We start from the raw sequence: 23,841 nt of genomic DNA, 5'->3' as shown, positions 1-23,841 counted from the left end.
TACAATTGGGAATTTAAATGGAAATAAATTCCACAGGAATCTATATATGCTTTAAAGTTCTAAGTGCTTGGAATTGTGGCCTTAAGATGATGAGACTGGCACTACAGTATTCATTCTTCTGCAAACACTTTGAGAACTCTTTCTCTGGCATCTGACCTCAGACAGGAGCATCGGTAGCCAAAACAGCCTTCTTAAATTGGAAATCTTGTTCCGGATTTAGCCCTGATTTCAACTGCTTGAAACACGATCCTACCTTACCTTCCAAGCCAGTTCAGCTCACTTTATAACAACTTCCCAATAGGTTGCAACATCTCATCCTCTGCTAAACAAGAAATCGCACGTGGCCCAGCCCTAAAGTCTTAACACGTCCTAGTAATTTTGATACACCGGGGAGATGAACTCCCTGTTGCCTCTTCCACGGGCCCATCAGATGGAAGAGAACAGAATTCAAATTTGTCGTTATGACCACGACAAATAATCATTCTGTCTGCTGATAACAAAACAGCCCTCGTCTTCCTCCCTTTCCCCTTCCAATTCGTCTTCCAAATGTATTGCAAAGTATTCTATATATATATATGGATGAACTAATATTCCGCTTAAGGAAAAGGCAATCCATGCTGAGTTTGAATCCTAAACTCCGCGTCCGCCCATCTCTCACCGCCTGGGCCGCGCAAGTCCACACCAATCTGAAGTCCCTAAAACCAAGGATTCCCTACTTACCTGGAGGATGTTGGGGTGCCGCAACCGTTGCAAAAGGACCATTTCCTTGATGATCTTATAGGAGGCCAGCCTGTAACAGTCCTCCAGAGACCCATAGAGCTTGACGCAATGGTCGATGTCGTGCCCCCCAAAATCGACGGACTTCAAGGCCACCGCCAGGCTCTTGTTGAGCACCGCTTTGTAGACCGCTTTGGTGTAGCCGGAGCCCAGGTAATGGACCTCGGTCACGTTGCTGATGTCCCGGCATCCCAACCGAAGCGGCCCGAGGGAGAGTTCCAGCTTGGATTCGGGGACCCAGGGAGCCCCGGAGGCGACGAGAGCGGCCGAACTGAGCTGGAGCCCCCGTGGGCTGCGGTCGGTGGGCGAGGAGGGGAGCCTCGGCGGCGCGAGATCCATGAGCCGCCTCTCCAGAGGTCGCACCGCCGGCCGAGACTTAGCAGCGGCACCCGCCGCTCCGGCTCCCGTTTCTCCGGGCTGCTGTCTCTGTTGGTACCGCAGCACCTCTTCGTAGCGCTCTCGGATCTGCCGGGCTAAATCCCAGCGCCGGTGACGGCCGCCGCTTCTCCTCGCCGCCTCCCACGACCTGTCCCGAGGCGAGCCCGCCAGCGAGTGCGCGATGCCCGCGTTTCGCTGCTGCTGTTGCTGAAGGGGATCAAAGGCCGGGATGAATAAGAGGTTGAGCAAAGTGCCCAGCAAGAAGGAGAGGCAGAAGCCAGCTGCCACGGCCAGCTTTTGCCGCTTCATTGCCCTGCGATGCCTCCACAAGCGAAGCTTCCAGCCGGGGCTCCCTTGCCTTCGGGATCAGCTTCGCCGCCGTCTCGCTTGCACCATTCCAGATGACCGAAAGACAGGCAGGCAGACGGACGGACGGACAAATCCCGGCTTCACTCAGCCCTGCTGCCTCGCCACTCCTCGGCGAGGCGAGCTGAAGAAGCCCACATGACACTTGCCTCCTGCCTTGCCTTTACCCGCCCTGAAAGTCTTATTATTAGGTACACCCCAATGAGGAGGGGGGGAGGAGGAGAGTTTTTACATACCAAAAATAAAAAAATAAAAAATTCCAAGTGTGCTACATTCATTGTGACGCCAACTGATTGACGGCTCGGCCTCGCCAGTGGAAGAGGGAAAACAGCAGAGAGGAGAGCTGGGAAATGAAGTCTTCTTGTCGCAGGTGGCGGCCAGAACACAACGGGCCGGAGAACTACAAGTCCCAGAAACGCTCCTTGACGCTCCGGGGCTGGAGAGGCGGCAGGAGCTCGATAACGGTGTCGCCTCCCAAAAGACGGTAGTTGAATGGAACGGGACGGTAGGGAAAGTATATCCCGCTTGCGCGATCGGAGTCGTGTGGCGCCTCGAGAAGGCAGAATAGGGAAAACGAAGCCTTCGGCCGGGCAGAAAGATAAGGAGCCTTCAAGGGCGTCGCTCTCTTAAGGTCCGAAGAGGATTTGACGTTTTGCCCTCCAACGTCTGTCACAGCCCTGCTGTTTCTACAGGAGAGGTGTGGGAAAGCCGGTTGCGTTTTGCGAGAAAGCGGGAGGGAAAGTGAAATGAAGTGGCACTTCCCAGCCTCGTTTCAGGACCTTCCCAAAGTCATGTTTATCCGAGTGTTTATTTCTACGTATGAATTTGGTTTTGCCGCCCTGGGTTTTCGCGAGTATTTATAGACCTGCATCCTGTTCACACGACCAGACAGTTCCGTTTTGACAGTCTTTAGGAGCGTTACTTACAGACGTTCCGGAAATCTTTGGCGCCCGCGTTTAATTACTTGATTTTTTTAATAGCCCACCTTTCAAAAATCTGTACCAACCCCAAACAGAGAAGAAACTAGGAGAGGCGTGTTTCGTTTCTTTTATTTATGAAACGCTTTCCCGTTTAAAAAAAAAAAAAAAACAGCAAGTCGGCAGTATATTTATTTAACTCGTGCTGCCCATCATGAACCTCAAGCACATGTGCTCGTACATGTGATATATGCCGCGTAGTTGAGCCCCCCCCCCTTTAAGGCCAAATGACCGAATTGCCCTCCCACGAAAGTGATTTTCCCCTCATGCCCTTCGAAATGCACAGCGAAGGGATGTCAATCAATCCCTTACATTGGTCGCTCTACCGGGCTGACAAACAGATCGATTTGCCCGGTAAAATCAATTGTGAGTGTAATCCTCGAGACTAGCAATTTTAGTAAAATGAGAGCAACCTCAAGCGGTAAATACGGGTAGGGGAGGCTCCTCAATGATTGTATTCCCATCACAGGCTTAGCCAGAATCATTCATAGGCCAAGCAAGCAACTGCATTTGCATAATTTATGAAACTTGTTCACTTATAACACTGGTTTGAACTGGGGAGGAGAGGGAATCCTAGACCATTTTGTTAATCAATGGTTTGGATAATATGTGAGAACTCGGGAAGAAAATCTGTTGTTGTTCTAGATGCGGTTTTATTTTTGTTTGCCTCCCAGAGTTGATTGCAAGGGGGTGTGTATTAAATTTGCATAATAAAATAAATGAATTCAGTCGTAACATAGATCATAGGAATGCAAAGAATTAAACGTCATTACCGTCCATTCATGTATTAAGGCATAATAGAGGTAACTTCGCTCTGGGGTGATTTGGTAAGGGCGGAGTATCCGAATTAGTAATATCATTACATGAATTGTGATAATAAATAGGGTTAATTTCACGTTGTGGGAATCATAACCATTTTTGTTGAACGAACTGTAGGGCACGATCTGGCCATCTCTCTTCAAATATACTTTTCAGGCCATTCCGTTGTTTGGCTTAAAGGGGCCCTAAATTTCTTTCCTGAAGTCTTTAACAACGTTAAGGTTTTAGACTTTACTCAAAGTATAACTTTAAGAACGAATTGATATTTTAAAGCCACGTAATAAAGGCCATTTCCCTCCTCTTCGTCCTCCCTCCCTCTTTCTTCGCATAACTGCAGAAAATCACGGGGTGTGTATATGTGTGGAAAGTAAGCTTTCTTCTGACAAGATATTTAAATCAATGGGCTTCTCTATTTCGCCACCAGAGCATAACCGAGGGGGGCAGGACCGGATAAAAATCAGATTTTAAACGCACAGGCAAGCTCCGTTGAAACGGGTTGATTAATCTCAGCGGCTCGCTGATTACCCGGCCAAAGGTGCTTAGAGCACGCACGTACAAATATTGCTCAAGGTGGATTGCGAAGTTTGTGGGGCGGAGAGAAATAAAAGCTTTATTTGAGCGCTTTTATCTCCTGGGAAGGTTTATGTGAGAAATTTACAGCTCAGTTTTCCACCTATAATCTGGCGTCGCCCGAGGCCAAAGGGTTTTAACTCCCATGGAAGTGGGGAGGGGGGGGAGATGTGTATATAGGAGGGACTTGTCGAAATTCATTGGACGGCGTGCTAAATTTAACGGATCGATGAGGGCTTCAAGGAATCTGTGCTGGCTTGCCTCATCCCGGGATTCTGGGGTGTGCAAGTCTCCAACACTCGTCTTTCCTGCTGGCTGGGGACGATGAGCCTTGTAATCCCACACATCTCATGGCCATCTGTGGGCTGGGCGCAGAGCGATTTCACCGTCGGGCTAAGAGTTGGGAGCGGGTCTACAATTAGTGGACAGTTTTCTGGAGGCTTTTAAATGTAAAAAAGAGAGACAAAGAAAAATTAGGAGCGCTCCCTCTCAGTTCCTTGACGACCTCTCCCGGTTCACAGGCGTGGGCGCGCTGCGGATTTTTTTATTATTATTATTATTATTTATTTTAAATCCATAGAACTCCGCTTCTCCCCCTGAGCGTTGCCCTACCCCTCATTAAAGTCCTCAGCCGGGAGCTCTGTGTTGTGGCTACCGCGGGAGGGATGAAAGGGCCCCGCCGAGATCTGGTGGGGGTTGAAGCTCTGCGCCCCTCCTGCATCTCCCGGGCTCGGCGTGAGGTCGCCGCAGCTCTGCTGGAGACTGGCCGAAGCCGAGTGCTAATGGTGTGCTTATCTACACCGGGCCGACGCTGTTAGCAACTAATTAACAAATGAAATTAGTCCCAGAAAGAACACAAAGGGAGAGTGTGAGTGAGTGAGAGAGAGAGAGAGAGAGAGAGAGAGAGAGAGAGAGAGAGAGAGAGAGAGAGAGAGAGAGAGAGAGAGAGAGAGACCCCCAGCTGAAAGTGCTTTGAATTGAGAAAGTTATAGCTGGAGAGCGCCATTCGGGTCGCCGGCACAAAGCAAGCAAGACGCGCCAATTAAGGCACTGTTTGAATTGTCTGCCAGAGGGAAGAGAGTAAAAGGGCGGACAAGCAAGAACAAGAATCGGTGCCCGCCTAATATCTTGATCAAGGTGGCTCTGGATCCGGCGATTTCCCTTGTCGGTACTAATTGTACAAGGCACAAGCTGCCACTAACATCCCGAAGGCGGAACGTGTCTCTTCTGCAAAGAAAATGCTCGTGCTTGAGAAAAGACAAGCAGGCTGTCTTATTTCGTTGTGATACTTTTAGCCCGATCTGCTTTAATGTGTCCAATGATGCTTACTACACCCCAGTAGTACTTTTGTAACAGCTCTTGACTAAATCTGGCTGAAAAATAATGAAATGCGTGTTTCCCCTCCGCCCTGCTCTTCATTCTTTCTTTCACCCTCCAACAAGACAAAAAAATAAATAAATAAAAGCTGCTTGGAATGCCTACCTGTTTTAAAAAGCAACCTTTTCATACTTTGGGGTTGCCACTCCATAGCTTGTCAATGGGATCATGGGAGACATGATTGCCTGAGTTAGTGTTTCTCAGCTTCAGCAAGATTGTGACTTCAGTTCCACAGCCTAACCCTCACACCCTCTGTAGCCTCCTGAAAAAGTACTACACTTGCTTCTGTAGGTAAGAATGACCGTGATGGTTATAATGGAATAAGAAGGAACCTTAAACCTGCCAAGAATTTTTTTTCTTTTAACGAGTCATAAAAATCTACACTGGAAAAAAAAAACTAGGCAGTAGAAACAGGTGCACAAATGGCTAAGCCAAAAGATTGGAAAAGAGATAATTTTCAAGTGTAACCAAGAAAGATTGTATGTTGTATGTTTCCTTGCATAAATATGTGAGAAGTTAGCACCCACCTCTCTCCTAGAAGAATGAAATATTTTAGGAAATATTAAAAAGGCAGAATATATTTCCCTGGATGAGAAATGGAGAAAGACAAAGCAGCTCCCACCTTCCTGCCTCCCCCCCACATACCTTTGTCAATGGGCCAGAGGCAGAAACCCAATCCTCCCACCTTTGTCAATAGACCATCATCTGCAACACAATAGGACCCATCTAACAACAGAAACTCCCCACATGGCACCTGGGGAGATTACATCAGCCAGCAAGACTAGCTATGACCTTTGACAGCAACCAATCAGGATACTCTTCCTGCGCCCCAGGAAGTTCAAAGCCAGCGAGGGTATAAAACCCAGGGACTCTCAGCATCTCTGCCCTTTTCTGCTCAGGAACTCAAACCATGTGATCCTGTCCACCATTAAACCATCTTTCCAAGGAGTCTCCATGTTTCCAGTGTCTTTTTCCCCACTTGAAACTGAACCCGGAAGGATATTTCTTCCAACAAATATAAATGTTAATAAAACAGTTTAAAAGGATGAATAATTTAAAATAGAATTTAAAACATTTTACTTACTTCTTCCTGAGATTTTAGTTTGCAATTAACTTTGTTAATAGTGAAATAGGAGTGGAAACAAAAATACATAATTAAAACTAGTGTGCCTATCTCTTTTTTTGTATACCTCTAATTCTTAACAGGAGTTCTGTTCAGACAACATATTCCCTTGTAAAAATTCAATATAGAAAGAGTGGCAAGTAGTCCATTCCTTCTATAAATGGTACTGTGATGCCAATGAAGAGCTACCCTGTTTCCCCTAAAATAGAACCTCTCCTGATAATAAGCCCAATCGGGCTTTCGTGCGCATGTGCTAAAAATGAGCCCTCCCCTGAAAATAAGCTCTCCCCAAAAATACTTAGACGCATGCACAACCGGTCCCTGCCATTTCCTCTGGTTGCTTGCCAAGCAAACAACATGAGGTGAGGTGAGGCGAGGCCGGAGAAGGGGAAAGGGAGAGGTAACATGCCCCATGCACCCCACACACCCTTATCAATTAATTCCAATTTCTCAAACTCATGAGAAGTTTTTTTTTATGGTACAACTTGTTTCCCTGCACACAACGGCCAAGAAATGTGACGGAGCTGGAAGTCAGATAAGATGGCAAGAGGAGCCTCATCTTGCTCCACGTGCCCCAAAATATTAAGACCTCCCCGAAAATAAGGCCAAGCGCTTATTTTGAAAAAATATAAGACAGGGTCTTATTTTCGGGGAAACACGGTATCTGATTGTTCATGGATACAGTGCAAGTAGGAGATTTACATATAAATTATCTGCTCCCTGGTGCAGACAAGAGTGCATGGTGGCTGATCAGCTCTCAAGGGAAACAGAGTGCAGTTTAGAGCAGGGGTCTCCAACCTTGGCAACTTTAAGACTTGTGGACTTCAACTCCCAGAGTTCCTCAGACAGCAAACCTGAGTTGAAGTCTACAAATCTTAAAGTTGCCAAGGGTGGAGACCCCTGGTATATAGAGAGAGGAGGGAATGGTCACTTTGCCTTGCAAGTTGAATTCACAAAAATATGTTTGATTAGAGCATAGAATCCTATTCTAGAATCTAGAAACAAAGTTTTATTTGTTTTCTTGCTTACAAATACATAAGAGAAACTAATTGGATACTAAAAGAACACCTTTTCTAAATAAAATATAATGCATATTGTATTATAAGTACTGCATAATATTATTTAACATTTATTTCTTTGCCTGGTTCTTATGCATAAAGAGTGATTGCACATAATTATCTTCCTCTGTTTATTCTTACTTCAGTTCTGCAGGGTAAAGAGAGATAGTGATTGATCAGAAATCGTGGCCAAAACTTGGAAGATTTGAGCCCAGGTCTATCCAGTTGCAATCCAACCATTCTATCCCCAAGTTGTTTATTTACTCAATGCACATGGAATGTTAAAATGATCCATAAACTTATCTCAGAAGGAAGAACTCAGAACATTCATCTCATTTCTGATAGGATCCATATTTAACCCAAAACTCTAAAGTTACAGTGGAATTCTAGTGACATGCTGAACATTCCAAAAGAGAATCTGAATCTGAACTTCCATCAAAAATATGTTCCTAATTTAAATGCAATATTCTTTTAACTGGATGGCATGTCAACCATGAAGCACTAATTAAAAGGGGGTGGGAATCTGATAATAACTTGCAGAAAGAGTCCTTAAAGAAAAAGGCAGACCAATCCAAGACCCTTGGCATTTTCTGTCCCTCAATCTTTTATTATTGTCATACATTCAAATCTTTAAAAAGTGACAAGTGGTGGTCATTCACTCAGAATGTAAACTGAATATACTTCAAGTTAATTGGACAAACTAAGATCTTTGATTGCCTAAACCTTGAGAAGGGGAAAGTCTCCTCCTGATCTAAGTTTAGTGTTTCCTGCCATGTATTAATTGACCTGCACCTAAAAGTCACTTTTAGGTATTCATGATAAAACTGTACTTTAAAAGGTCATGACAGTTGAGTCTTTTTATTTCTTAAAGAGATTTTAATGTGAAATGGTGAGAAATTGTGTACTGCACTGCTGCATCCTGGTACATGATAAACAGGCAATCATCAATAAACAAAAAACTCCTAATTGAACTACTATGGACTTTATAAGCTGTGACATTGAGATTTTGATGAGTACAGTTTTCACATTTCATGGTGTTGAACATGCTGCTCTAATTGTTGCAGATTTCCAGAAAGCATGTATAATCTGAGAAGAAGCACAGAATGATGTCCCTATGCCTGGGTGGGCATAGGGACATCTAAGCCAAATTCAATCAATTAAGTGCCACTAATGGTGCCTGCTTCTGGAAGCAAATCGAAAGTGCCCAAAGGCCCATATGTGATCTTAGTGTCTGCATATTTATTTCTCCTTTTTTATATATATAGCAATCGTTCAAATAGTTTGATTCATTTCAAAATTCAGGCCAAACAAAATTGTCTCTCATCCAATTTCTACTGAAACCTCTAGTTTATTCCCATTATGACTGCTTGTATAATAAGGGCATTAAGCTAACAAATGAAAATAAATAAGTCTTGGCTTAAAAAAACAAACAAACACCACTTACTTTGTGTCCAGTGTTTTGCAGAATCATATTTGTGTGCTTTTGGTCAGAAAATGAATTAACCAGGAGAAAATAGGTTGCTAGTCAATAAGATGAAAACTTCACAGATGTGAAGAGACTGATGTTACCCAATTAACTGCTGAATATTTCCAGATGTCCTGCAGGGGAAAAATTCTGATGAAAGGAAGTTGATGATCTGGTTGGGTTATATTAGTATACCATTATTGTTCAAGTTTACATAACGATCATTATACAGTTAAATATAATATTCATTGTCCATTTTTGCTGCTGCTGCTGATTCTACAGCTGAGAACAGAAGAGCAGATACAAATAGCTTAACTCCAAAAATAGTGGAGCAGTTTTCTACTCTAATTTGACTTATATTTTAATGGCAAAATGTGTTATTATTATTATTTTATTTTATTTTTGCTTTGGTCTGCCTGCAAACCAATAGAGCAAAAAGCTCCTTCATGGATTTCAATGTATGATTTGGCCTGAATAGCAATCAGAGGGGGTAATTTAAGTAAAGAGACCTTTAATACAGCTTGAGAAACGTGGCTTGAAAATCCAAGCCAGGTTTAGATTCACCTCTTATAAAATGAACAATGAGCTACACAGCAGGAGACCATGGCTATTGCCCAGTTGCTGTAAAACATAAATATTCAAGACCGTGAAACAATGAAGTTTTAAAAATGAAATATATCCATGATTCTATTTTTTTAAAGGGGGGAGGGATAATATTGAAATAAGTCACTTTTTAATAATTTTGTATTTTCCGTCTTACACTTTAATTTACAGTATGTTACTTTCATCAATTATGAATCTTAGTAGGATTTATGACAGCATATTACAATAGTCTGAAGTGATATTTGTTAAAAAAAAATAATCGTAATTGGAATAAAAATCAGATTATTTTGGCATATTTTTTTAATTCATTATACTGAAAAGATTCTACCACAATGCTGTATTTAAGGAAATGGCAGTCGGCCTTCAAAGTCTCTTCCCTGAAAGTCTACTCTGGACTTTCAACTAGAAATCATCTAGCAATTTTTTATGTGGTTTCAGCATGATGTCTGAGAAGCTTTCCAACATCTCCTCTCAATTCATGAATAGTATCTTTGAATACTTCTTCAGCTAATCCAACTGAATGGATTTTTTTTTTTAAATTTGATTTATATGCCGCCCTTCTCCAGAGACTCAGGGCGGCTTACAATGCATTAAGCAATAGCCTTCATACTTTTGTATATATTTATACAAAGTCAGCTTATTGCCCCCACAAACTGGGTCCTCATTTCACCTACCTTAGAAAGGATGGAAGGCTGAGACAACCTTGAGCCTTCTGGATCTTGAAAATAATTTGTAGAAAACTTTTCTTTTCTTTTTGAAAATGCTAGTATTCCATGGAACCTAACTGAAGAAACATTGCTGTGAATCACCCAAGGATTGTTCTTCTACAAAGAGAGTGAGCTGCAGATCTATAGATTTATTATAAGCTACCCTTTCAAATGTTCAGAAAGAGAACATAAAATAATTAGTAGCAAGATTAGATCAGGTATTTTTTCCTAACAGTGTGTCATAATCTATGAAAACATACTTTGTATGTGTTCATCTAACCAAAGGGCTAAAAAGAGCAACAGAATGTCAGGCAACTGAATTTCTTAAAGTGTTTTGAAATTTGGTTGACAAATGAACATCAGTTAAAAGTAAAACAAAATATTTCCTTGAATTGAATTCAGTTTCTAGTCACTGCATGAACACATCCATGTAGTTTCCTTGGCAACCATATAGGATTGGTTATCATCCCCTTCTTTCAATATGTTTCTTGGATATCACAATCTAATCTATAGCTTTAAGATTTCCCGTAGCTTTCTCAATTAAGTACTTAACCAGGTCAGCCCTGCTTAGGTTTTTTTTTAAATCTTCCTTTGAGTAAATATTTGATTTTCTGCCATGTCTTTCTAATCTTGTTGTTATTTATTACAAATTCCAATTGATTTGTTCTAAGTTAGTCAGCATAAGAAATGGCCGGTGACAACTGTTTGTTCAATCCTAAAAATCAATTTCAAATGGCTGACAGTGTATCCAACATCCAAAGTGCCTTCAATCCATATTTTTGCACAATTTGTGCTCATCAGTGAATGTGCTACTACAGATATTAGAAAACTTGCATTGTCAGAGATAAGACAGATATTCTGACTTTATCTAAAACAGCTTCCTGGGATTTAGGAGAAAAATCAGAAGAATAAACATGTGTGTCATAAACATGCATGTAAATATTGATTCTTCTTTCCCAAAACAAAGTTAGCAAATACAAACGTTATTTTTTTTTATATTTTAGATGTGACCACACCTTTCTTATATTTTTATTAAATCCATTTCTTGGAACCAATTAGTGGAATTGGTGGTTCTGATTTCCCCTATGGCATGAACAAAGATTCCCCCCATCAGTCTCTTCGAGGTAGAGTAGCCTTTTTCAAGGGTTATAATTCCTCCAAATTGCTGGCATTGTTTTCAGACACCTAACAGCTATTTACCATCCCTTACATCTTAATCACAGAATCCATTTAGAGTGGGATTAGCAGCCTTCACATATAAGCAAAGGAAAGCCTCCCCTCAAGCACACAATGGAGGCTTAACCCTCCCGCCCTGTTGGAGATTGCAGATCAGATAATGGAGCCAATTCTGTCTTATTGAAAGGTCTTGTTTAGGCAGGGACTTTGCATCACAATTTTACCTGAGATAGATCAGGAATAGGAATGTCAATAGCCCAAAAGAAAAAGCCAGAAGGCTGGAAGATGCTTTAAAGACCACATACTGGTAGCAAAACTGAGGATTTCACTTAGTTTCTAGCACTTAACAACACAAGCAAAGGCTTGACTTGGCAGATCAGATGGGAGGAAAGGTCCACATAATGGTTTGGTGTTCAACAGTAGTACCCCTGGAAAAGCCATCTTTGCAATATAAAGACACTAATAAACAGCAAGAATAAGCTTAGGCTGATTTCTGCTAATAACTGATAGAATAGCATTGCATCCAGTTTTGGTCACCACATTACAAAAAAGATGTTGAGATTTTGGAAAAAGTTGAAAGAAGAGCAACTAAGGTGATTAAAGGCCTAGAGCAGGAGTGTCAAACTCACGTTGTCACGGCATCGTCATGTGACGTATTGGGACTTTTCTTCCCTTCGCTAAACCGGGAATGGGCCTGGCCGGCATGTGACACATCCAGCCTGTGGGCCGCAAGTTTGACAGCCCTGGCCTAGAGACTAAAACATATGAAGAATGATTGCAGGAATTGGATATGGCTAGTCTAAAGAAAAGAAGGACTAGGGGTGACATGCTAGCAGTATTCCTGTCAGGGTTCCTGTATTCCAGTATTTGAGGGGATGCCACAAAGAAGAGGGAGTCAATTTATTTTCCAAAGCATCAGAAGGCAAGATAAGAAACAATGGATGGGAACTAAAATCAAGGAGAGAAGCAACCTGGAATTAAGGAGAAACTTCCTAACAGGGAGAACAATTAACCAGTGGAACAGTTTGCCTTCAGAAGTTGTGGGTGCTTCATCACTGGAGGTTTTTAAGAAGAGACTGGATAGCCTGAAGTGGGATAGGGTCTCCTGCTGGAGCAGATGGTTGGACTAGAAGATCTCCAAGCACTCTTCCAGCTGTATTCTGATTAATGTTAATGTTAAAAAGTCAGAATTCACCTCCTCAAAAGAGGATATATTTACATAGTATTTCAATATAGTTTTATATATAGGACTTGATAGACGTTTAGAAATAAATGGTAATACCTTTCCCCGAGTCAGGAAGATTGTATACTGCTGACCCCTTTGCCAAACTGTAGTCTATTATCTGTTGAACTTCATTGTTCCTACTTCCCCAATGAAGATTTGCTTTTATTTGTTATGGTTAACTGATATCTGCAAATTCCTCCGAAATGAATGAAACATTAATTACGTGCAAGAAAATCTTCATATTTCAGTTCTTGTATTCAAATTAAGCTCCAAATTTAAAGTATACATTATAAAAAGTGCACTCACTGTTTTAAGTATTATGAATTTTACCTGACTACCTTTCAAAATGAAGCGCTAAATGAATTGCCTTGTAAATTGCAGAAGGCTACCTAGATGATCTTTGTGGCCCCTTCCAACTTCACAATTCAATAATTTTATGAACTCTACCCACAGATCCCCTGTTTGAAAAGACTGAGTATTGTATACTGAGTATACTGAGTAGCCAATATCGGCTTTGGCCAGTTTTCTTTCCCAGGTCCAAAAACACAGACTGTCTCTTACACATAAACACTGATTAGACTTGACCCAAGAAGGACCTCAAGATCAAGAACCTTTTCTCATCTTTCAGGGCTTCTATTTTCTTTTGTAGAAGATACCAGTTAAACTCAGATGTTATCACGACTTCAATTTAGACATCAAAGCTTTCCATCTGCCTGATGAACTCTCTCAACCTTAATCATAAGAATAATGAAATCTATAATGAAAATACTTAAATTTTCATTTTAAAAAAATCACATGCACATGTCCTATCTGAGCTGTGTATTTTCCATGCTCTTAATGCAGGAACACAGAAAATGAACAATGTTACCTTTGTTGATACAAATCTCAGAGTCCACACTGAATGAGGTAGGTCAGATAGCAAGTCTTCCATACTGTCAATAGCAATAGCAATGGCACGTAGACTTATTGCTTCACCATGCTTTACAGGCCTCTCTAAGCAGTTACAGAGCCAGCATCTTGCCCCCCAACAATCTGGGTCCTTATTTTACCAACTTTGGGAGGATGGAAGGTTGAGTCAATCTTGAGCCATTCAGAATCAAACTCCTGGAGTGAGCATTCTAACCACTGTGCACCAATTATGTATATATTACATAATTTTAAGATTTTCATTGACTTAATATTAAATAAATAGCAACTATAATTACAAAACAGCATCAATCTAATTCATAATTAAGATCATGTACATATTTTTGTATTGCTATTTTTTAATTCAGCTTAAGGGAAACTATTTGTACCTTATTATTAAACTACTGATAATGGTACTGAGTTTTGAGTCTGAGTTTGTGGCTTCATTTCTCGTATGTGCTTGGTTTCTCTGTCACATCTTTTCCACTAACTACTAAAATCAGCCGTATGTTCTGCTGCTTGTTTTCTAGGAAAAAATCTAACCCTGGTGGATGTGCAACATTCCCAACATATGCAGTCAACTCAAAGTAACTCAACAAGAGTATTAGATCTAGGTATATGTGATCAGTAATATCAATAATCCAACGCACAATTCTCCCCATTTATTTTCTCAGATCTTTATTTGGGCTTATTTTGTTTTCTACATTGGCCTTTTCTGCCCTTCTCTCAGTCTTTCAGCTCCAAATCTTCCTTTTCTTCTCTCTAATATTTCAAATTTTCTTTTCAACCTATTTGATGACCCCTCTCATGTTCAAAGAATGGATTCTTAGATTTCAAGAATGGATAGTAAAATGGAGAACTTGTAAATGCTCATTCTCATGTCTCCCAAGCCACTGTACAAACGTATTCCATTAGCTGTTTTTAAACATGTCCTATTGATATACTGTAGCTTTAATTTTAACTTCAACTATAGAAAAATTTAGCTCTGGCCTTGAGAAAGAGATGGAAGTGGTAAAAGATTAGTCAGCCCCAAGAAAATAAAAAGAGTGAGAAAGGGTTAGAAAACCTCTAGCTTGACCTTATGGTCCTTCTAAAGGGGTAGTGAAAGTTGTGGGTAGGCTTTCAAGATTCTGTTGATAGCTACTACAACTATAAAGTAGCATTCCTATAATCCTTGCAGTGTCTGTTCTTGACCTGGCTATCTCAAAGGGATCACACAATCTCTCATGCCCTGATCATGGCTTAACTACTGCAATGCTCTCTACATGGGATTGCCCTTGATCACGTGTGTGTGTGTGTGTGTTAACTGGTCCAGAATACTACCCAGAAGATTTAATCCTGCAGGGTGGGTGTGCTCTCTGGATTCAATTAAACAATATCATCTCTCAGGATCCTGGAAGCACAACTTCTGCATTCCCTCTGGGACAAAGTTATTGATGACATCTGGATGTCTCTCCCCCCCCACCCGCTCCCCTCCCATTCTGATGTTGTTTAAAAGAGCCATGGAGACCTGATCTCCACCTAGGCCTTTGGTAAAGGAGAGTGAGACACTTCATCTCATCATGTTCATCATCTTTTATCCATTTTATTAATTTTATTGTGATTTCTTTGATTGTTGTGAGATGCCCAGAGTCATTGGGAATTGGGTAGCAAGTTTAATAAATGATAATGATAACATCAATTCATTAAAGAAGCAAGTTAAAGTTGTCTTTAGCTATTTCAGTTTTAAACTAGTGTTTTTCCTCTCATCCCCACAAAGTTTTTGCCATGAATATTATCTAGGATGAGTTATTGATGATACGGTTAGGAACTGGGATTTGACCAGCTCCTGATGGCTATTTTAATTGCCATGTGCATGAAGTTGATATGTCACTGGGGCGCTGTCTTTCATGATTATTTTGACCTGGGCACACTGCTTCCGTTGCCCAACAAATACCTGACTAGCCCTTTCTGAAGTATTTCGTAGGACTTCATGGATCCATATTGAACACTCCAAAAATCTTTAAACACTCTAGCGTCTAGACCAGAGGTGTCAAACTCACGTCGTCACGTCGTCACGTCGTCATGTGATGTATCATGACTTTTTTCCTCTTTGGTAAAACAGGGGTGGGCATGGCCATTGTGTGACACATCTGGCTCGTGGGCTGCGAGTTTGACACCCCTGACAAATAGGGCTTCTCTTGAGCTCAGCCAGGTGTTGAGATTTTAATTTCACTGAAGACTGCCAACTGGGAGAGATCTGCTTATGTCACATCCTATTCCTTTGCCTCTCAGGTTCTAGCCAATGAATACTATTACTGGTACCTGCACTACATATAGTAACTATACTCCCATTCAGATACTCCGTATGCCAAGAAAGGACAATTTATCTAAATGTAGTATGCCCACTACTTTATTCCCTCAAATCAAAAAACACAGGGACAATATTCTTAGTAAGAAATTATAAATTGCCCAATATCCCAATTAACATTCCACAGCAAATTTCAACCCCTGTCTGCTGAACAGTCTAAGCTGGGTGACCTCATTGATTTTTGAGGTTATTTTTCCTCTAGGCTAAGGAATCTGATGTAGCCACAATTAATATGGAATAAGAGATGAAATGGGATAGGTCTAAAAGAAACCCGCTGAACTTGTGACTCACAAAACTGAACATAGCCCTCTAGCTGGATTGTGGCCTGACAGATGGTTTGCAATGCCCTTTTTTTTTTTTAGTCCTGGGCTAACAATAATACCTGGTAGTTTATGAAGCCACCAGCCCTGACAATTTGGCTTCATTGGTCTGGCTGAGCCAAAAGTTGCATAAGCATAAAAGTAAAGAGACACACAGCCTGATGCTTCAGAGTCACACATGGCTAACCAGAACATTGGATCTGCCTCTCCAGAGCCCTCTTAAAGTTGTCATGCAATTGAATTCGTAATGTCCTGGAATGGATACGTTACTAAATACATGGAGAGGAATCTTATAAACTCTACTTTATTAATTTAGTGTAAATTTCAATCAAATGTATTTTAAAGTAAATCAAATTTGGACTGGCTAAACCCATTGCTTTCCTTGGACTTAACCTACTTTTTTTGGAGCGTGGCACTAGTTTACCATTCAAAAGCTAAATGTAACCCCATATTATACTGGTTGCATATTTTCTGGTAAAACTGCTAAACAACATGTTTTTATGGACGTTTTCCATAAGATCTCCCAATTTGGGAGATCTTATCTCAAATGCCCATTTGAAACTGAGCCAAGCACCCTCTTATATTCTTCCCTCTTACCTTACCAGCAAAAATCTTGTAAAGATAAAAGAAAACAGCCTTATTTATGGTATTTAAAACACTCCATTCTTAAATCCAGCACCTTAATCTCCAGAAGAAGGCTTATTCCTTTAATAGGTGGATAAAAATATTTTTCCATTATATGGGGAATTACTTAGAAGTATTTGCTAATAGAAATTTCATTGAGATAGTTTTTAACTCCTACAAACATGCCATGCTTCCTCCAATTGAATCCACAGAAGTTTTTATCCATAGAATATCTGTGATGTACAGACACCTGAATCAGTCCAGTGAATAATGAAGGCTTCTTTATTGAAGGTTATAGACTGGAATCTACCTTTACGGTTTATTTATTTGTTTATCTCTTTATTTACCTAACTTCCCAATATAAGGTTGATTTAGCTGGATAGATTCTCTTCTCAGGGAGCACTAGAATCTGAGCTACTTCACTCTTAGCCCAGCACCTTAATCAGTGTACCATACAGACTCTCCTATATGTCTAAGGACTACTTTGGTATAGTGGTTATATTGCTGGAATAGCATCCAGGAGACCATGTGTTTTAATTCTGTCTTTGAATAAGGGCCAACTGGGTGATCTTGGTCCAATCACTCTTTTTTAGCTCAACCTAATAGGGTTGAGTAATATAAGGAGTAGTATGCACCCCACCATAAATGAAGATGGATCTCTCTCCCTCCCTCCCTGTCTCTCTCCCTCTCCCTCCCTCCCTCTCTCTCTCTCCCTCTCCCTCTCCCTCTCTCTCACTCTCAGTCTCACTCTCACTCTCACTCTCACTCTCTCCTGATTACAGAATTTTGGGAATTGATGTCCACACATCTTAAAGTGGCTGAGATTGAGAAACACTGATGTATGTAATGAAAACTAAATCCTCCAGATTACAGCCTTGGAGTCTCAGATTATATGTACTAAATGGTTGGGAGCTATTAAGCATTCAAATGATTGCCTAAGCAAGGCTATTGTTATCTACATAAATAGAACACTTGATATTTATCAATATTCCAGCCAGAACAAATATCAACGACAAACATATTCTTTCTTATGCATTCAAAAAATCATTTTTTTTCTTCCTTTCATTTTTTTTAAAAAAAATCATAGAATTGCAAGGTGGCACTCTAAGCCATCACATGCAACTTTCTGTTCAATAAAGGAAGCCAAATCAAGTCATCCCCAATTAATGACAATTTTGATTCTATTTGATAACATCCAGCGGGAACCTACTAGCGCACTAGTAAAGTTAAAAGTAAAAAGTAAAAAAAGTAAAAATTTAAGGAGGCAAAAATAAATTAAGCCCGTTAAAAGTTGGTTAACTGGGGCAAAGAGAAGGCTCTTCTGGCACTAACCAATCCAACAATTGCATGCTCCTTTGGGCTTCCCATGCAAGGCCACAGAGCCATGTTTTAATCCATTTTTTGAAGGCTAGGAGAGTGGGGGCCTGCCTCACTACTGGGGGAAGAATATTCCATAGGGAGGGGACAAGAGCAGAGAAGTCTTTCTTCCTAGACCTGCCAGTTGAAATTCTTTAACTGACAGGGTCTGCAACTTATCTACCCTACCTGACTGGGTGGAATGGGCTGATGTAATGGGACAAAGCTAGTTCCATGGGTAACCTGGCCCTAGGCCATGTAAGGCTTTATAGGTCATGATCAGCACCTTAAATTGGACCCAGAAGCAAATTGGTACCCAATACAGTTCACAGACCTGCATTGAAGAATTGCATGTGTTCTTCTTTGGGCATCAATATTGCTTGTATGGCTGCACCAGCTGAAGCTTCCAGATACTTTTCAAGGGTAGCCCTATGTAGAGCTTATTAATCTTCTTACAGGTTCCATTTGAAAATATTCTTCCATAATCTTTTTTGCCTCAGACTGCCCAACATTTCACTTTGGAAAATGACTTGTTTGGAATACTTCAGTGTTCAAGATCTTAATTTTCAGAAGACCAGCAATAACAACAAATGTTCCTTTGGGTTCCTTGCTCCAGCAACTCTCTGTCCCATGGAATATAAAGTGTGCTACAGACACCTACAAATGCAAAATCTGAAGTGCATTTAAACCAGCTGTCTTGAGTGTACTTAATTACATTAGTCTGGAAGAAAAATCAACAAGAGCTTATAAACAAAGCTACTGGCTGGAATTAACAGAGCAGCACATCACGAGTTTCGGCAGGGGAAAGGTTTAGATTTGAGAGGTGAGAAGGGAAACCAGAGAAATGCAAAAGTTTACATCCAAACACATTTCATTCATTTCTAAACCTTCCTTCCTTCCTTCCTTCCTTCTTTATTTCCATAATGAATTAAATGAAGATATGCAATATTGTTTTCCCCAAAATAGGGAAAGGGAAAGCCATATAAGGAAGATATAGGCTTTTTCATTAAAGTTGAGCAGTTGCAGGCTTTCCTCACCTATTCCATTTCAGTCTTTATTTTTTAAAAGCTGAAAAGAGTGAGTTATTCAAGGGTATTTAAAAGAAAACAAAAATTCTTCATTTAATCAGCCCTTATTACTGCCTGAATTTTAAAAATCAGGGGATTAAAACATTCTTGGTTACTTCATGGACACTTTCTTTTGTTTGTGTGTGTGCTTTATTTTATGTGGCCAAAGAATAATATAATAACAGAATAACAGAGTTGGAAGGGACCTTGAAGGTCTTCTAGTCCAACCCCGTGCTCAAGCCGTAAACCCTTTCAGACAAATGGTTGTCCAATCTCATCTTAAAAACCTCCAATGTTGGAGCACCCACAACTTCTAGAGTCAAGTTGCTTCCCCTGATTAATTGTTTTAACTGTCAGGAAATTTCTCCTTAATTCTAGCTTGGTTCTCTCATTGATTAGTTTCCATCCATTGCTTCTTGTCCTGCCTTCTGGTGCTTTGGAGAGTAGGCTGACACCCTCCTTCTTTGTGGCATCTCATTAAATATTGGAACACTGTTATCATGTTGTCCCTAGTAATTCTTTTTATGAAAAGAGATGCACTCTGCTTGAAGAATCATCAAAATGAGGTCAAACCTTCTCTATTGTGGCCTTGCCTTAAAGGAAATGGCTTCTGTCTGGTTGATCCACTGCTTTGAAGTAGGGCATCTGCTGTACTTTGTAATTTTGTTTGCAATTTTGCTTTAAGAAAGTTATTTTAATACTTGAAGCATCAGTGAAGCAAAGATCCTCTTCAAAATCCCATCCATCTTTGTTAAATAACTTTACATGTTTCTTTTTTCCATTATTTCTTCCCAACTCCTATTCTTTCAGCTGCCTGTCAGTTATTGCATTTTCCTTGAAAGCTATCCAAAACAAGTAGTGTCACTTTTGAGAATCCTTCAGGAAAGATTTCAGGTTTTTTGAAATTCTGGTTTTTATACTTTACTGCCAAATGCCTTAACTAAGCAAACACTTAGCAAAAAGGCAATGCAATTTGGAGAGAATTATAATGCAACTAACCATAAGTCTTAGGAAAAAAAAAATATGATTTATGGAATTATAATTCTTGTCTGCAGTTTTTGCTATCCAAAAAGTTAATAAAAATGCAAAAAGAGAATGAGGGGAAATATTTTGTTTAGACATTGAGCGTATTTTGATAGGTCTACTTTCAAAAGTCTACTAAGAAAATTTGTCAACTCCAGAGAGTGAGAAGCAAAAATAAAAAAAAAAGTTATTTCTGTAAACTGAGATGAATTGCCAGTTCTAAAGAATGTAAAAAAAATTAAAAGTGGGTACTTTAGATATTATAAACTGGGGAAAAAACTTTTGTAAACTGTCAAATATCTCCTATGAAAACAAGATTTCTGAAATATGGCAAGAAATAGATTTGTGAGAGAATTTAAAATTATGGACCTCCATAATCTTTTTCAAAAAAAATATCTAAAAGAAGAAACAAATTGAAGATTATCTTTGATACATTATTGTCATTGCTTGTCTTCCTTTCTTCCTTTTACACATACACGCATACGCATGTGTTCTAAACACTTGAAAGGAAAAGAAAAGGTGGTTCCTTTATTCTGTTGCCAACTCTTCCTCTTAATAACACAGAGCAGCATATACAGAGTTATCCCTTTTTATCTTCAAAAGAACATTGTGAGGTAAACCAAGCCAAGGTTTGGCTGACAGTCAGTCAGTAAGCTTTTGTGGTTTGATAAGGTATTGTGTGTAGCCCAGGTCTCCTTGGATGAAATCCATCACAGCATCCCCACATACCACTCTGGATTTGAGGTTAAGTCCTGATGACTGAGGAAAGTGCATCTGTTAATTTCTTCTCTGCTGAAGCACTTGAGGAGTTTCAAACGAAGGATATGCCACAGGAATTTTGACAAGACTGGCAAAAGGTTTGCTGATGTGGGTGGTCTTCATGTCATTAGATCTATAAAGGGTCAGGATATCTTGAAGATATTTATTATCTTTGTAATCTCTGGCAGAATCCTTTAAGTAACAGGAAGTAAGTAGCAAAAACAGAATAGACATAGCATCCTCCTTTTAATAGTTTTGAGTAGGGACACAGAATGCAGGGCCGCTGGTAGGTTGACCTGATCTGTAGGAGGTGTTCTAAGTTCTCATGACTGAATTCATAGATTTTGACAATTTCTGAAACTAGAAGGAATTACAGCAAAGCAAGAATCACCCTTCAATCAGAAACATCTTCATTCAGTAACAGCCTCACAAATCCTGCTGGAATAGTAGGTGGAAACTATTATTTTCACTATTTTATAGGCTTTATGGAGCTTAGGCTGATGCACCAGTTGTAACCATATTCGACCATGAAGTCCTGACAGCGGTGATTTCTGTTTTTACAGGCACACACTTCGATTACATGAAGATTCTGTGAAGATGATCCCCAAATTGTAATTGGTCCAAAATAGAGCAGCCAGGGATGAGAATAGCTACGGCAATATAACATCAATTCTCTGGTCACCGCTTTGGTTATCAATAAAAATGATCATCATCCACATCATCTATGAAAGTTTCTGCATTTCCTCATGTTTTCCATATTTTAGGGGACATATATGGTTTATCATTAATGTAACTTAAATCAACATGAAATTAAAATTTTGGGTTTTTTTTTCTAAGCTTCGCTTGCCATTTAGAATGCAGCACTTGATGCATCTTTCTGCCTGATAATCCCCTTTCTTTATTACCCCAATTCATATGATTAGAAGTCACTTCAAGACTTTACATTAGGGTGGAAATATATACATGTAATTCTCCCATCTGTAATTTCTAATATTTCCTCTAAGTAGATCAACAACACAGAGTTAATATATTTTTAGTACTGTCTTGTTTTGTAAGACCGCCTGGCATGCATTTTCTCCCATCACCAAGTATGACTTACAAGCAGTTTCAAGGTCCACCTCCATATTAAACACAAGCCCCTTATAAATCAGGAATCAGATATGTCTCAGAATGACATGATTTCTAAGGAAAAATGACTTTAGTTCTCTTCCCAGACCTCTAGTGAACTCTCCTAGTTCTTGTAACACCACTCCCTTCAGTGTGCAGGATGGAGTGAATCTAATTAACCCCTTGAGCCAACAGCTAGTAATTGATTTATAGAGATCTTCACCCTGCAAATATTACCAAGAGACCTATTCAAAACACAGCTTTGTACCCATTGTACTAACTCCTTCTCATTATTTTTTCACTGTACTATTTTGAACATGGTTGACTTCCTTCCTCCAGTATTCTCACAAACATACATAGGCTAGAAGAGATTAAAATGGGGTCAGGTTATTTGTGATTCAGGGTCTTGTGGGAACACTGATTGTGTTAGTGTAGTGGATGAACTGGGCTTTTCCCTTAAGCCATAAAGTGGTTTATTTGTTTCTATATTATGTAAATACAGCTGTTGCATTTTGTTATCCCAGGTTATGGGATTTAATGTGTCACATGAATCCAAGCCACATAAAGCTGACAACATTTCTTTGTCTTCCCCATAATATCTCTAAATGATATTCTACATATTTTCAGGTTGCATGTACTCATCTGTGTGAATACCAGAGAATGCATGTAAGCAACCAAGTCTTCATAAGTTCAGGAATAGGGTCATGTTCCTACTTTCAAATGAATACATAATGTATTCTTGCTTTCTTCACCTTTTTGTGTTTCCTTAGATGGAGACTGAATGCTGTCAAATGGTAAGCCAACTATTTAGCACAGCCGCTAGCTACAGTTTTAGGCAAACAACTGCTAATTAATGCAGACCAAGGAAAAGTGGGAAAGGTCTAAGACCATGATGGCGAGCCTATGCCATGCATGCCAGAGATGGCATGCAGAGCCCTCTCTGTGGGCATGCGCGCCATCGCCAGCTGTTCTTTTGGTTTCCAGCATGCACATGCACGCCGGCCAGCTGGTCTTCACGGGCACCAGATCACCAGAAAACAGCCCAAAAAATGACCTGAAAATGGCCCTGAAAACAACCAAAACAGGCATGCACGCACGCACCGGCCAGCTGATCTTCAGGTTTTTGGCGCTCCAGCACGTGCCTTCTGGTTTGGGCACTTAGTGTCAAAAAGGTTCACCATCACTGGTCTAGGATTTAGTTCAGTTCATATTTTAAAACAAAATATAGATTGAACTCCATCATGTGATCATTAACTCACTGAGTCATACTGTACATTCTGTGAATTACAAGTAATGAAATAATTGAAGGGACAAAGGAAATAAGATTCTGAGGCATAAGACAGAGACAATGAGCAAAGGTGCAGAAGATGGAAGAGGTCAAGAAACTAAATTGAGTGCATACTGGGTCAGTTTTACCTCAGAGGTTAGGAAAGAAGGAAAATAGAAAATGAATGCATTCAAGAAAAAGGTTGTGGAAAGAGAGAAATGAAATAATAGATAATCAGGAGTCAAGATAAGGAAAAATGGAAGAAGCATAAACTCAAAGACAGAATGAGAAGTAGGGGCAAAGAAGGTTGGAGCAAAGCTTGCTAGGAAAGGTTAGATCAACACATTCTGTTACTTAAACACATCCTCATCATCCTCATCACAAAATATTGCAAGAAAACCAAAACTGGGATTTACCCATTCACTCAAGTATAGGTTCACT

At 40.2% G+C, this 23,841-nt stretch overlaps 1 protein-coding gene and 1 long non-coding RNA gene across 2 annotated transcripts in view; one reads left to right on the top strand and one right to left on the bottom strand.

Moving 5' to 3' along the window:
- Positions 1-1,814, bottom strand: part of PKDCC (protein kinase domain containing, cytoplasmic) — a 39,639-nt gene extending 37,825 nt beyond the window's left edge. Inside the window, exon 1 of the mRNA XM_034427698.3 lies at positions 721-1,814. Within this exon, the coding sequence (XP_034283589.2) occupies positions 721-1,464 (744 nt within the window). The 5' untranslated portion in view covers positions 1,465-1,814. The remainder of the gene's footprint in view (positions 1-720) is intronic.
- LOC148116910 (uncharacterized) lies at positions 1,795-21,747 on the top strand. The gene is made up of 2 exons (XR_015731539.1): positions 1,795-2,026; positions 21,590-21,747. It is a non-coding gene; the product is annotated as an uncharacterized LOC148116910 (long non-coding RNA).
- The last annotated feature ends 2,094 nt before the right edge of the window (positions 21,748-23,841 follow it).

The sequence above is a fragment of the Pantherophis guttatus genome, chromosome 1 (genome assembly GCF_059756535.1).
Source record: "Pantherophis guttatus breed Tessera chromosome 1, ASM5975653v1, whole genome shotgun sequence".
Classification (NCBI taxonomy): domain Eukaryota; kingdom Metazoa; phylum Chordata; class Lepidosauria; order Squamata; family Colubridae; genus Pantherophis; species Pantherophis guttatus.
Note: the sequence above shows the minus strand (reverse complement) of the source record. Positions and strands in the feature narration are given on the sequence as shown.